Genomic DNA, 14,737 nt, shown 5'->3' with positions numbered 1-14,737 from the left:
ACTGGGGAAGTAATAGGTCCATTGTTGTGGAAGAATGTCAGTGCCTCCATTGGAAGTGTCAGGTCCTGTTTTCTCAAAGAAAATCAAGTGTTTTTGTGTGTGTGTTTTTAAGAATGGACAACAGTTGACACTAACAGTATGGCTAACCACCAATATTGTATCTTCTATTGTAGATAAGGCTGAGGGCAAGAAAACTCTGGTTGTCTCAAACCTTAACCCTTGTAAGGCTGGATACAGACCTAGGTATGGAATAGAAACTGCAGTGGTTGATGCTCTCTTCTTTGCAATGGATGGAGTTTAAGTGTCCATGCTAATATTGTTAGACCTGTCAACAATCTTTGACGCCACTGATCAAAAGTGCTGTTCTTGGATGGCTCTGTTCTTTCTTAACTGAGCCTTCTCAGAAGGAGGTGTATCTAAATTGATTCTTTTCCTTCAGGGCACTAACGTGGAGTTCTGGAAGGATCCATTTCACCTGCTCTCCTGTTCAATGCGTCTCAAACCATTTTAATGACACAACTCTATCATACACTATCCAAACAGCACCACTGAACACATGGCACAGTATCTGAGGGCAATGGGCATATAGAGGAGAGCTAATTGACTGATGTTCAAACCTGATAACACTGAAGTAATGCTGGTAGGCTGGGGAAAGCAACCAAAAGATATGGCAAGGATGATTTTCCCACCTATAACTGAGGTCATGCGCCTGCCATGTGTCTAGTTTGTAGTCTGGTGATAGTGCTGGATCCCCAGCTACTGTTAACTGATCATCCGTTAGCAAAGTCCAGAAACACTAACATTTGAGCCTATTTGAGAGATTACAACAATTTATTTCAAATGCAGACTTGCTACCATGACTCATGTCTTTGTCACTTCATGACTGGATTACTGCAATCCACTCTACATGGGGCTACATTTTAAATCAAACCAAAATCTTAAACTAGTGCAGAATATGGCATCCCACCTATTTAATTATGCTCCCTGGTGGCAGTACATGGAACCTGTGCTCCATGATCTGCACTGCCTGCCAGTGGGTTTCTGGATTGTAATTAAAGGTGCTAGTTTTGACCTATAAAGCTGGGTTTGGATATTTGTGGCTTGAGTGGCTGCCTCTTTCTTCATACCATACTGCCAAAGATGTGATCAGCAGAAGCACTTAAACTGGATCCCTTTGATTTAAAAAGGAAACTTGTGATAGACCATTATCCTAGAGACCCTCTTAGATTTGGAACCAGCTTCCCCTCAGTCCAAAACAGCCCATTTCTGTTAACCTTCAGGACATACCGCAAGTTTCTGTGGAAGGAGGAGTTCCATAGGACTAAGTCTACATGACATTTGTGTTTCACAGGGATTTAGTTTTGTGAGCTGTAAAGATGAGGGGGGTGTAAGCTGCTACATTGTTATTTGTTCTTGTAACTTACATCAGATGCCTCCAAGGTTTTGAATAGGCTCTCTTATTTTTGTGTAAATCCAAACACCTACAAAGCACTGAACAAGTTCCCTTAATGCTGTACTACTATTTCAAATATATGCTGAATTGGTGTTCATTATATTCAAGTGTTAAGTGGTGCAACTCCAACTGCTGTGGGATTTCAGCTGAAGGCTACTGCCAGCCTTTTAATGCTTTGCAGTGCCTCCCATTGTGGCTGACTTTAAGTGATAAAGTAGAGTTAAAGTATTAGGATGAAATTAAAAAAAAAATAAAAAAATCTATAGGCTCTCTCCTGACTTCAGTCTGCAGACTGGGAACAGCCATGGGTACTAGGACGGCTCCCCAACATGCCAACCTCTTCATGGACCACTGTGACACTTTCTGGATTAGAGGTGACCATTTATGTTATTGATATTAATATTTCAAAACTGAGACCTCAGGAAAAGATTCATATGATATACATCATGGTGTGTGTGTGTTTGGGGGGGGGGGGGGAGGGGGAGAGGGAGAGGAGAGACGGGACACACGAGGACACCAAGTGATGCCAGAAAGGGGAAAAAGTGCATCAGAAGCAGAAGATGTACTGAAAAAGTTGGTAATTCTGTTTGGCAATTATTTAACAAATCTCACTGGCATGCATGAAGATTTATCAATTTTTATTTTATTAATAAATATCTGTTCAACCAGCCATAGTAGCAATTTTTTTAAAAAGTATAAATAGGAAATTGATCAGTGATGTAAGAATTAGATACAGCTGTTTTATTCCCTTTTCAAAAATGCTGGTGTGTGGCTTTGCGGCATAACAGTATAAAACATTTTTCACCCTGGTATGGAGTCACATAATTTTTTCAAGTGTTGGATAAAAGAAACTCCCCCTCCCAGAAGTAGCCAAAAATCTGGACGAGCGGTAGAGTTGCTAAAACTAATATATAACTCTCAGGAGCCAGGAGGCTCTGGAGAAGGAAGAGCATTTCTTTTCAGCCAAGAGAGCTGGGGAAGGAAGGAGGCAGAGAATTTAGCTTAAGCTTAACTTTTCACCAAGTTATTGCCTCTTCCAAAGCCTACCCAACACAAAAACCCTTCTTGCAGATTTATTTTGGTCCCATTACTGTCCTAAACTAGTAGGCTATGCAACTGTCTAGCAGCTATTATGTTCCACTTCATAGGTGGCTGCATTTCAGCACTGGAGTAATATGTACTCGTACATGTTAGAGCTTCTTTTGCATTTTTGGATCCTTCCATATGAAAAAAACCACTAAGCTTAAGTAAGTAGCAGAAACAATCAACTTGAACAAAAGGCAAGTTTGATGTGGGTGCAGAATTCTTTCAGCAAGTCACAGAATGAATTGCTTACACAGTCTAAACTATAAAAATCAAAGAGGCCTTCAGCTTACACACATTATGCAGGAAGACAGTTAGATCTGGGCATTTCACCTAAGGTGAGTAGCTGTGCAGCATTCACTAAAATTGTTTTTATTAAAAATTACAAGTACTTCTATTACAAATATATGACATTTACACATGCAGTGAAAAATTTATTGTACCCCTTGAGAAGAATTAGCCTGTTATGAAGGGTTGTGGGCAATGACAAAGTAAAAATTTGAAGACAGCAGCATTTAAAGTATTTTTAACTGCATCAAGTCCAAAATGTTCCTTAAAACTATTTTATAAATCAACAGAAGTCAGTTTCACAGCCATTAAAAAGTTTACTATTTAAGTTTGCAAGTTTTCCCATTTATGACTTCTATATTTATGAAGAGGTCCTTTTTTTGTTACCTGTTGCAAGGCTACACCTCACTTTTCAGGACAATTTCATCCGATTGCTTCCAGTTGTACCTCACATCCCAGTATAAAAACTAGGTGCAGCACTAAGCGACGATAAACACCATACCTCCATTTCAGCAGAAGGATTTCACTGGCAAGCATCAATTTAAACAATCACCCAGAAGTTCTAAAATTGTAAAGTTTATATTTAAACATTCAACTAAACGCCAACATATTGATCTTTTAAATGTGATTAAGATCACAGCTAGAGCTTTCAAAATGACAAATATATCTAATATGCGTTACATTGCCCTTAATTCATTCCCAGTACAGGCCCAACCACCAGGTCTTTTTAAGGAACACAAAAAGTATTTTTGTTCAAAAGAAGTTTACAAACCCACTATTATAGAACTGTAAACACAGAGGAAGGCATTTGAAGTGAACTAAATTTTAAAATACACAATTGGGGGGAGCATAAGTACTCTCAAAACCAAGATAAAAAATCATCTAGTGGATCTCAGAATATGCTCTTAACAACGACAAGGCTTGAAAATGAAACCAACACCTACTATTTGTGCTATTAATCGAGAGGCAGCATCTTTTGCCCAGGGTGAAGGACAAATGACAAGTCCCCCTCACTGGGGCTAGGAAAGAAGAGATTGCTGGGAATCTTATGTCTGACCCTGGATCCAAGTTCAAGGCTCATCGTTTCATATCAGTCATTGGTGAGTAAGCAGCTGATAAATTTAGCGGAAACAAGCACACCCTCCCTGCTGTTGAACTGAAGGTGCATTCACTATGTTTCTGTCCCCAGTTTCCTGGATGCTGTGATGGTAGGTGAAGTCTCTGCTACTCTGCGGAGTCCCCCCTTCCTAGAGATTAGTTACAGTGTCAGACTGCTGTTGTTCCTCTTGGCTTTCCAGGGCAGCAACAGAGCGAGATTTATGTGATCATTCAGTTTCATTACTACCCACAGAACTATGAACAGAAGCAGCGAAACAGACCCAAAATAGGTCAGTTTTCATTCTGCTATACTTTGGGAAGCTCTGCTCACTGACAGAGGCACCAGAGCTGGCTGCAGACTTTGGAAATGGCACTGCATCAATATACACTTGGTCATATATAGCAAGTTTTTTCACAACCACAAGAGCTAGAAACTTCATTAAAAAAAATTAAAGCCTACTTTTCCAAGATCTGGATTCTGATTATTTGAATTATGCTTCATCATACCTTAAGAGGCCACCAAAAATTCTGATGTCCATTAGAAGTTATCCTTTTTGGCATATAGCAGTCTTGCTGTCTTCCAGAACAGACACTGTCTCCTACTCCACACAGTCCCTGCCTCTGGTTCTGTTGCTCTGTTTCCTTACATCCTTTTAAAGACACCAGAAGGATTTGGAACATGTGATCACAATGGTAGTGGGGGTTATCACCATTGTGGCCACTTTATGTTAAGGCCTTTGCTTCCCCATTGTGTTATACATTTGGAATTTAATATTTGCTACCTCGTTAGTCTGCACCAGTTAGCTCCTTCTTTATAGGTATGCATCTGCCTAGACTTTGACCTCAAATAGGAAGAAAGCATCAAATCAAATTTTCAAATATAAGAGGGAAAAGCTTGGGTAAGCCCATTTTAGTTTCTGGTCATGACAGCTCTAGATCTGGATCTGTTTAACACACAGCCACATGCAGAAATATTGATTCACACCTCCTGCTTTCTATGCTACTCTCAGATAAAGAAAAATGAATGGGAATAAAATGGAGTCATACAATATTCTCCACATAAATGGAGTGTAATGTTATTGCTATATCTAATCAATTGTACAGTCTTATGCTGCTAATATGGGCTAACTGTACTCAAAATTTTCATAAGTACTGCAGGTACTCTCATCATGCAAATATGACAGGGTACACTTCAGACCATAAACCCAATGTTTTCTTCAAAGCTCCAACCACAGTAGCATTTCAAACCAGAATATCCAAGAATTTCTGACAAATGTTTGAAATCTCACAATTACATAAAGCTTTGGAAACTAAAGCTACATATGTGCAATAAAGCAATATGATTTAAATACAGCTTGGCCAGGTGTAAGTATCAAAATAAATTGATCACTTTGAGACTTGCAAACAGTGATGTATATCAAATGTTCAAGGTCCTTTAATAAAGCCATCCAGATTTCTACAAAAGTAGAACTGAAGGGTCTTTGAATGAAATTATTCACATAGATGAGCAAGATCATTTTGTCTTTGCATATAAGTATATTTCAACCAAGAATCAACAAATTCCAGATTATAAATATGTAACTGATCTAGAGAGACACAATAGGGTCTTTTTCTTCCAACATTTTACCTTTTTGATTAATAAGATTTAAATATATATTTGTAAGTCACCTCAAAATCCCAATGCCATAAGCTGAGAGATCAAGGATGAGCACATATTAAACCACTTAGCCAATTTTCAACATACATGTAATACTACTGTTTAGAATGGAGCCACAGGCCTCATCCTTCAACGAAAAAAAAAAATTCCTCCTGTTCTGAAAGCTTGTGGAAAAAAAAGGCATTCCATATTTCCAACCATTTGATATGTTCACATACATCACATTAAAGAAATCCCCCCCTCCAACAGCATGTTTAACAGAGCCTGTAACACAAGATATTATGGGGACAGACCCTTTCTAAGCTTCCTGGTAAGCTTGCACAAAAAAAGTGCTCACACCCCAGTTGTGGGTGCATAGGTACACTGGTCACACACACACAAAAATGTTTAGACGCATATAGCTGTAACTAAATGTATGAAATGAGCACACATGTGCCTGTAATTCATTTCCTTCCCTCCACTGCTCCATAGCCAGAAATGCAGCACAGTTCTTTAAAACCAAATTCCAACAGAAATATTCCCTTCAACTAGCTGGTTAAACTGACAACAATATCGTTATAGATAAGAGGCAGAGAAGAGGACCAAACAAACATATTTTGTTAAACAGGCCCAAATGGAAACCACACTGTGTGCCTATTCAAGGTTAATGAGGAGGAGGGAAGAGGAGAGAAAGGGAGCTGCCTCATCCAGGGCTGGAGACAGCCTCGAATCCCTAGATGATCCTCCCCTGCCTCGCTGAGAATCCCTCGCACAATTACGTTTACCGACAAATTCTCTTTGCAAAACCTGCTGTTTAATCCGCACCGGGGGTGGGTGAGGAATCAATACTCACTGCTAACTTTCATGCTGCCAAACGCTGAAGGCTGGCACGGTTTGCAGCTCTCTGCAAAGGAGGTGGTTCTGGGCCGCCCGGACATGGTCTCTTGCTCTCTCCCTCTGATCACCTCTCCTTTCTTCCTGTCGCCTTCTTCTCGTCCTGGCGGTGGGTGTGTGTGTGTGTGTGCTCCTCTCTCTCAGGTAGAGAGGGATAAAAAATGCAACATTAAATTCCAGTTCCCCTTCCCCCCCCCCCGGGGGAACCCTCCCCCCCTCTCACTCTCTGGGTCTCTCTTCTCAGGGCTTCTTGACTCCTCGTTTATAAAACCATCCGTCCCGGCAGCACCACTGGGTCCAACAGCTGCCTCCACCCAGCACACGAGCTCCCCGCCCCCCCGAGGCTGCTCCTGCTCGGGGCTGGGAAGGAGTGGGGGGGGTTGCACTTGCCAGGCCTTGCTACCCCCACCCTGGGAGCCAGTCACATGGGGCGCAGGCTACGGCCGAGCTCCGGTCCTCGTCTTCCCTTGCGGGGTTTTCTCTCTCTCTCGCCTCTCAGGGAGGCAGGAGCGATGGGACTATTTTCTCCGGCGCAGGGATCTCCGGCTCTGCGCGTTCGTTGCCCCCGCGAGGCGCTGCTGCGACCTTGGAAGAGGATCCGGCAGGGGGGCGGCGGGATCCGCGGCGGGGGGAGTGGGGGAGTGAAGCGGCCCGGCCGGCGGCCTCGCTCAGGCACCCAGTCAGTCAGTGCGGGGATGAGGTGGCGGCTCCGGCGCGGCTCCTCCTCATAGCGCCCGCAGGGGCAGCTGGCGGCGGCTCACGCTGGGGCGGCTGCAGTGCGGACGGCGGCCGGAGGCGGCGGCACAGGCCATGGCGGTGGCGGCTCCCCGGCCCTAGCTCCTCCTCAGCCGGCTTCAGAGCCCCGGCGGCGGCTGCTGCTCCCCTGGGCGCCCAGGGCACATGGGACCCGCCGGCCCGGCCGGACCCTCCTGCCGGCGGCTGTTGCCTTCTGCCGGGAGCCTCCGCGGCCGCCGCCGATCAGTCCCTTTGTCCCCGCTGCTGCCTCCGCTCCGTGCCGGGCGCCTGCTGCTGCTGCTGCCACCGCCGCTGCTGCGCTCTAGTCTGTGCGTGCGCCAAAGCCGCGCGCAGCCGCCTATCCCCGTCGCCGCCCTGCGCTGCGCAACGGCCCTAAGCAGCCTCCGTGAATACCCCAGTCAAACAGCCCGACGCACTTGCCAGCCCCAGCCCGAGGCGAGGCCCCCGCACGCCAACACCCGAAGCACATCGGCGGCCAATCCGGCGGGGGTTACGGGAATAGCCTAACCAGCTTGGGGCCAATCACCAAGCAGGAACGGAAACATCCGGAATACATCGGAGCCAATCGCGGGGCCGTTACGGACATTTCCGAATTTACCCGAAGATAATCAGAGACCCAATCAAAAGCCGCTGCCGCCGCCCTAGCAGCCCCTTTTGGCGAAGCCAATGGAAAGAGCTTTCTCTTCCGGCGGTTGCCGAACGAATCCGAAGACAGACGAAGTGAGAAAGACCGAACGGCTTCTGATTGGCTATTTTACAGGGCTTCAAACCGAAGCCCGGGGCGCTGAGCTGCTGAAGCTGTGATTGGCGGTCCGGGTAGGGTGCTGTAACCGGTCATGTGATTGGCTGAGAAAGATAAGGCGGCCCGTGGACGCCAGCCAGAGCCAGTTCTCTGGGCGGCCGGCAGGACCAATCTCTCCCAGAGATGGACTGCCTGTAACGCGCCTCCCTATTGGAGCGGCGGGCTAGGGCCGCAGGGAAGGGGGAGAGGCAGTGACTGGGAGTGCAGCTCTCTGGCCCCCCGCAGGGGGCGGGGCAATGAGTCCATTCATGCCAGGGGCGGCCCCGACCCAGCCTGCGCCCGCTCCCTGCCCTCACCTGAGGGGGGGCGTAGCAGCGCAGGGGCTGGCCCGCTAGCGGGGCGGGGAGGGGGTGACCCCAGACACTGGCCACCCCAGGCTGCCGCAGTAGGCACCCCCAGGCCAGCCTCGCATGGCAAATGCCAGCCCAGCCTTAGCCCTGCCTAGGGCTGCCCCCCCCCCTCCAGTGGTGTCCTGGGGTCCCCCCCCCGAAATACAGCTGAATCTTTCATTTCAAGATGATGTCGTGTTGAAACCCCCAGGAACACGTCCGACCAAAACCGGCCCCCCTCGCCCTGCCTGTGGCCGCCCCACACTGGCGCCTGTTCGCCGCAGGCTCCCAGCTAGCGTCACCCCCCCGTGGGTCACAGCGGCCAGCAGCACCACTTGGGCCTACTGCATGTGCAGGGGGCACCCCTGACAAAGGTGTGAGGCTGTGCCTGTTCCATTCCCTTCACAGGGCTTGGCAGGGAATAGGGGGTGTAGGATGGGGGCTGGCAAACGTTCAGGGGGCACGGGGGGTGGTTGCATTCGGCTCGAGCAATGCCTACATTCTGCAGGCCAGTAAAGGCTGGCCATCAAAGCACACTCTGGTGCGTTGTGCGCTGTGTGCCGCAGATGGAACAGGCATGAATGTTTCAAAGCATTTAAAAATGGTGTTAGGGTTATTTTGATGCAGCTGTATGGCCAAATGCCTAAATTACCTTGAAGTTTGGCTCTACAGGGGTCAGAGAGATGTCCTGAAATGTCCAGAAAGAGTGGTGTTACAATGTCATGATTTAAGGTCTAGTATTTTGGGAATTTCCTAGAAGCAAGTGTTGGAGGAAGCTGTGAATCTCCTATGCCTAACTGTATGAAATTACCATTCCTATCTTTGCCAAGCCACAAAAGATCAGACTTTCAACCTTTCACTGCTGCTGCAGTGGATACTGCCTGTCCTGGGTCTTGGGCGATTTTTGTGGGGAAATTCCACATTTGGGGAAAGGAGACATTTCTGTGACAGGTTGTCTTTTAAAAAACAAGATGCCTATTTGAAACTGCTTAGACTGTAGGTTTGGAAAGTTGGAAGTAGCCTGGGATTATGGGGCAGAGGGGACTGAGGAGTTGGTAAATGGTATGTGTTAAATTGCAAAACCATGTGATAAAGTTTCAGACTAATTCAAAATGGTCCTGTTTAGCACTTTGCTCATCTCAGAGCACAGGGAAACCTAGTACAGTTTCTTTACCACATGACTATCAAACCATGTAAGCGTGGTACCCATCTATCAAATCTGTTTACTAAAAACTGAAAAAAGATAAGTGAGGCCTAGTTTATATTTTGCTGGTATACCTATACGGCAAAACCCTCCTTAATGCAGGTACAGTTACTAACCATCAACAAAAAAAAAAAGTGTTTTTGCCCATGTAGCTTATGCTGGTTTGTTGAACAAAACAAAAGCACCTTTTTATCAGTATAATTCTGTCTACTCTAGGATTGTTCTCAGCATGGAAATGTTGAGAAAAAAATCAACCCCTAACCAAAATCACTATACAAGCAAACATTTCTAGTGTAGACCTGGCTGAAAGTAACTAAACCCATATCTTTTACAACTTTATTTCTAATCAGGAATGCTGCTTTAAAAACAAAGTACAGTAGAACCTCAGAGTTACAAACACCTTGGGAATGGAGGTTGTTCATAGCTCTGAAATGTTCATAACTCTGAACAAAAATGTTTATGGTTGTTCTTTCAAAAGTTTATAACTGAACATTGACTTAATGCAGGTTTGAAACTTTACTATGCAGAAGAAAAATGCTGCTCATCCTTTTTTTTTTTTTTAAGTAATTTACATAGTACAGTACTATATTTGCTGGGGGGTTTTTTTTGTTTTGTTTTGGTTTTTTGTCCCTGCTGCTGCCTGATTACGTACTTCCAGCAAATGAGGTGTGTGGTTGACTGTTCAGTTCATAATTCTGATGTTCGTAACTCTGAGGTTCTACTGTAGCTAGTTAACTCAAAATAGTTCTATTCAGCACTTTGCTCACCCCAGGGCAATCCAGCCAAGGATGCTTGCTGAAAGCATTCTGGCCTTTCTGGGAAATGAACTATGTTTCTAAGTAGTCCAAGGGACCAGAGATTGTTTAAGGTCTGATATCTCATGAACTGTCAGGATAGAAACTATAATCCTCTACAACTGAAAAGCTAAAAGTTCCCTGACTGTAGAAGCCAGTTTGGAATCCCAATTTTTAAATGGTATCTCAGAAGAGCAGAAGTACCCTCTAGACCTATCATCCAAACTCTTCTCTTCTGGGGCACCCCCATATCTAGCCCCCCTAAGAATCCACCATTCGTAAATCAACCCTCTCAACAACTCATCAATCAGAAATTCACACTCTTGCCTTTTCTTGTGCTGTAAGCCCCTCTTAATAGCCCTACCTCAGCCAGGAACAGGGAGATTTATTTATATGATTTGGACTTCAGTTTGGTTTGGTTATGATCTTTTAAAACTAAAATAATTAAAACCTTATATTCAGTTATCCACTGCTCAGGTCTCTATTAAAGGAACTTCATCTTGAAATCTAGCCATTTGTTAAAAAATAAGTTAAAGATAGTTTCAGGTACTTCACTTGTCTTTTGCCTTGCCAATTTTGTGGTTTTTACAACCACATTTCTCTATTTTTATAAAGTTTTTCTCTTATTTTTATGAAGTTCTCATGTGGGAAGATCCACATGAACAACAGGGGAATCGACTAACTGACTATCCAGAGAAAACCGTGAAATTGACTGTTTGCCAAGCGTTGTCAATTGGCAAAGTAGACAAAAACATTTTTCTCTAATCTCTTTAAATTACAATACCCTTGGCTGTTACTTGTAACAGTAGATTAAAAACATCCATGCAGATGTGATATTTAATTTGACTGTATCCCTTTAAAGATAGCCCTTTAAAAACTGTTTTATACATTTGAAGCCTCATAGCACAAGCAAAACATCACTCTAATTGACAATGAAGTTTAAGGGTTGCTCTTAAAAAAATCTTTAGCCCATTTTACTCAAATCTCGACAACATCCACCCACTAGAAACCCCAGTCCTTCCTTCCAACCCAAATCCAAACATTTTCATCCACTCCAAATCTATTTACTGACTATCATGCCAAACTAAGAAGAATCGAATTGGAAGCTCTTTGGAGCAGGCACTGTCTTTTTGTCCTGTATTGTACAGCCCCTAGCACAATGGAGTCCTAGTTCATGACTAGGACTTCTAGGCACTATGGTAATACAAATAATAATAAATAAAGTAATAGCTTGTAACAGTGGCTGTAAATTTACTGACCTTCCCAGTAGTCAAGGATCCTATACCCTGACGAGATTTTGATTTTGTCCCAGAGCAAAATCTAAATGAACCTTTTGTAGAATGCAATATTTTCCAAGCTGCGAGAAGAAGTTCTGATCCTGAAAACCCTATATATTACAATAATTTCCTGTCAGGAAACATGTCATAATTAAAGGTTGTTTCACAACAGAGCAGACTTTCTGTAGGCCTGAAGTGTGGATCACTGGGCCCAACTTCTGTATGACTACAAAGAAATCTGTTAGGAATAGTAAGGTCAAGCAGTTTTATAGTCAGTACAGTTTAATCTGATGGGATCAACAGGCATTTACAGTATCTCTCTCAGTAATTCCTAGACACTGGGAAGGGGCATGGCCACAGAGTGAGAGTACATAGAAAATGTAGGAACAATTGGGAATATTTGTGACTCTGAGAGCTAGCAAACGTCCAGCTCTGGAGTTCCCCACTGGTGATGTAGCCTAGGAGGGAAGTTCTGATTCAAGATGCTTGTTTCCATCCATCCTGATCCCTGCAGAAGTCATCCAGTGTCACATTCTCTGCTCTGAGAACATGTTGGTCAGTTTTACTGTATTTCTTGCTCTGATATTTGTCAGACTGCAATAGGAAGGCCAACGCTTTGTCCCACAAGGGGGAATTTGCCAATGAGCCTAAGGAACCTGATAAAAAGCCACCCTACATTCTAGAACCACTTCACTTCCTTGGAGGATCATTGCTATCCAATTTATTCACAGCCATAAGTTCTGCTCTACTAAATGACCCCATCACGCAGACACTTCTAACTTCCAACTGTGAGCTCCGGGTAAACTCATACAAAAGGATGGACTCCACCTCATTCCCGGATATATCTACGTTCCTGAGGCATGCCCCTGTTTGGAGGCCCTACACATTGGTCATGACGTCTCTTGGGCCTGACGCTTCGGCCATGCAAAGACCACTCTCATAGCATACCAGTTGCGATAGTGGCCAAAGCTGCAATCTAATGTTCAGGCCCATGTCAGTTCTTGCGACATCTGTGGCCATATCAAGTATCCCAAACTAAACCCTTCGGATGTTGGTGCTTGCGGAGATCCCCTCGAGGCCTTGGTCCAATATTACAATGAACTTCATTGCTGAGTCACCCGAATCTGAGGGATACCATATTGGGCTGAGAGAAATGGATCAACTGACAAAGATGGTACACTTTGTTCCCTGCAGACATCTTCCCACCGCCAAGGACACCACTCATCTTACTGTACATTGTTTCATCTCTCAGACCACATTCCCTCAGACCTGGATTCCCAGGTCACCTCCCAGTTTTGACAGAAGGTGTTCTATTTACTAGAGATGCATCTCCATGCATCAACCACATAGCCACAAACTAATGACCAATCAGAAAGAGTGGAACCAGGTATTAGAACGATACCTGCTGTGCTTCACAAACTACCACCAAAATGACTGGGCCTCACTGATTCCATGTGCAAAATCCACATAGAACACTGCTGACCATGCCTCAAACAAGATGAGCCCATTTTTTGCCAGTTGTGGCTTCCACACTCATTTCCAAACTGCACTACCTACAGCACCTGCAGTTCCTGCAGCCTCAGATCTGGTTCATCAAATCCATCAAACACAGGAAGAATTAAAACTAACCTTAGATGTGGCGAAGGCAACATACAAACATCATGCTGTCCATTACCAGCAGGAGGGTCCTGCATCTGCAGTAGGACAGATGGTTTGACTGTCACCCAAAAACCTCAAAACAGGCCATCCCACATGTAAATTGGAGCACCAGTACCGAAGACCCTACCAGATCCACAGGCAAATTAACTCAGTAACTTTTTCAAACTTAACTTCCCCTCTCCCTTAATGGAATACAGGATGTACATGTCTCCTTCCTTAAACCCTTCTCTGACAATCCCTTTTCCTAGAGAAAACAATTTACCCCTCTATCAATCCTAGTCCAAGACCAGGAAGAGTACATTTTTTTCATGAGATCCTAGACTCTTAGCCACAAAGAGTGAAGATTTGGTACCTTGTCAATTGGGAAGGATATGGGCTGGAGGAGAGGTCCTTGGAACCAGACCATTATGTACATGTTCTTGAAAAAGTCAGAGCCTTTCACAGAGCCCATGTGGATAAGCCTGGTCCTTTGGTGCCCTGAGGTTGCCCCAAGGGATGAGAGTGAGGTGATATCAGGACCCCAATATTGAACCCTGATCCACCAGTTCCCTAGGCTCCATGCCAGGATGAACGGTCTTCCCAGACCCACAGTTTTAGTGCTCAAGACGTGTGGCCTCACAGCAATCACAACTCAGGTGCCTGATTGGCTGGACAGACAGCATTCTGATTGGATATCTGGATTACATAAAGACCCCACAGGAATGAGTTTCCCCCTTAGCAGTAATCCAAGATGGAAAGAGGGAGAAACAAAGCTTGAAGGGGTTTTGCAATATTTGACATCAACAAGTGTAATGGACCCATGTTTACAAACAAGATTGTTACTCTATAAATACCATTCTCTCTCTCTCACACACACACACGCGCAAACACGCTCGCTCTCTTGAACCCTGGTTCTTCATCTATGAAAACATCTCCCTCTTTAGCTAAAGAAAAGCTCCTTCAATCATTACTAGTAATAGGTCTCTTATGCTCTACATGGGCCCAGTTGCTGGGGGGCAGCATCACTACCAGAACTTTACAAAATGTACTACATGAACTTTTTAAAGTTGTTAGTTTTTCCTGACAGTTGTCTGCAGTACTGTGTGCACCATCCTGAAAAGGGGCAGGGGGACCAAATGGCTCAGGAAATTACTAAGAGGCCACATTCCTTCACCTCCAGGCAGCAGTCAACACTCAGCCCAGGTTGGATGATAATAGCTTTCAGTCACTAGCAACTTGACTACAATCCCACAGTATGAAAGGACTGGTTGGTGTCTGTCCAGTTCTTACCAGACAGCTGCGAACACCACAAAATTACCACCACAGTGACTATTAATAGATTATCTTTACCAAGCACTACAATGAAAAGGCTGATGATAGAGTGGAGTTGTGGAGATGGAAATCCCCTCTCATTCTGACAAATGGTCATTCCAGGCACAATGGCAGAGGTGCTAGAAGTGGCAGTGTTTTCCACTACTGTTGCTC

At 44.7% G+C, this 14,737-nt stretch overlaps 1 protein-coding gene across 2 annotated transcripts in view; it reads right to left on the bottom strand.

Annotated features, from left to right (window-relative positions):
• The window catches only part of GSK3B (glycogen synthase kinase 3 beta), a 211,824-nt gene extending 204,096 nt beyond the window's left edge, over positions 1-7,728 (bottom strand). For both annotated transcript variants that reach the window (XM_067546004.1, XM_067546005.1), the window contains exon 1: positions 6,412-7,728. In XM_067546004.1, coding sequence (XP_067402105.1) covers positions 6,412-6,496 — 85 coding nt within the window. In that variant the 5' untranslated portion in view covers positions 6,497-7,728. The remainder of the gene's footprint in view (positions 1-6,411) is intronic.
• Positions 7,729-14,737: the final 7,009 nt, after the last annotated feature.

This window comes from Emydura macquarii, unplaced genomic scaffold, assembly GCF_026122565.2.
Source record: "Emydura macquarii macquarii isolate MOO-44397 ecotype Brisbane River unplaced genomic scaffold, CSIRO-AGI_Emac_v2 contig_1119, whole genome shotgun sequence".
Lineage (NCBI taxonomy): Eukaryota > Metazoa > Chordata > Testudines > Chelidae > Emydura > Emydura macquarii.
This window is presented reverse-complemented; position numbering and strand designations above follow the sequence as displayed.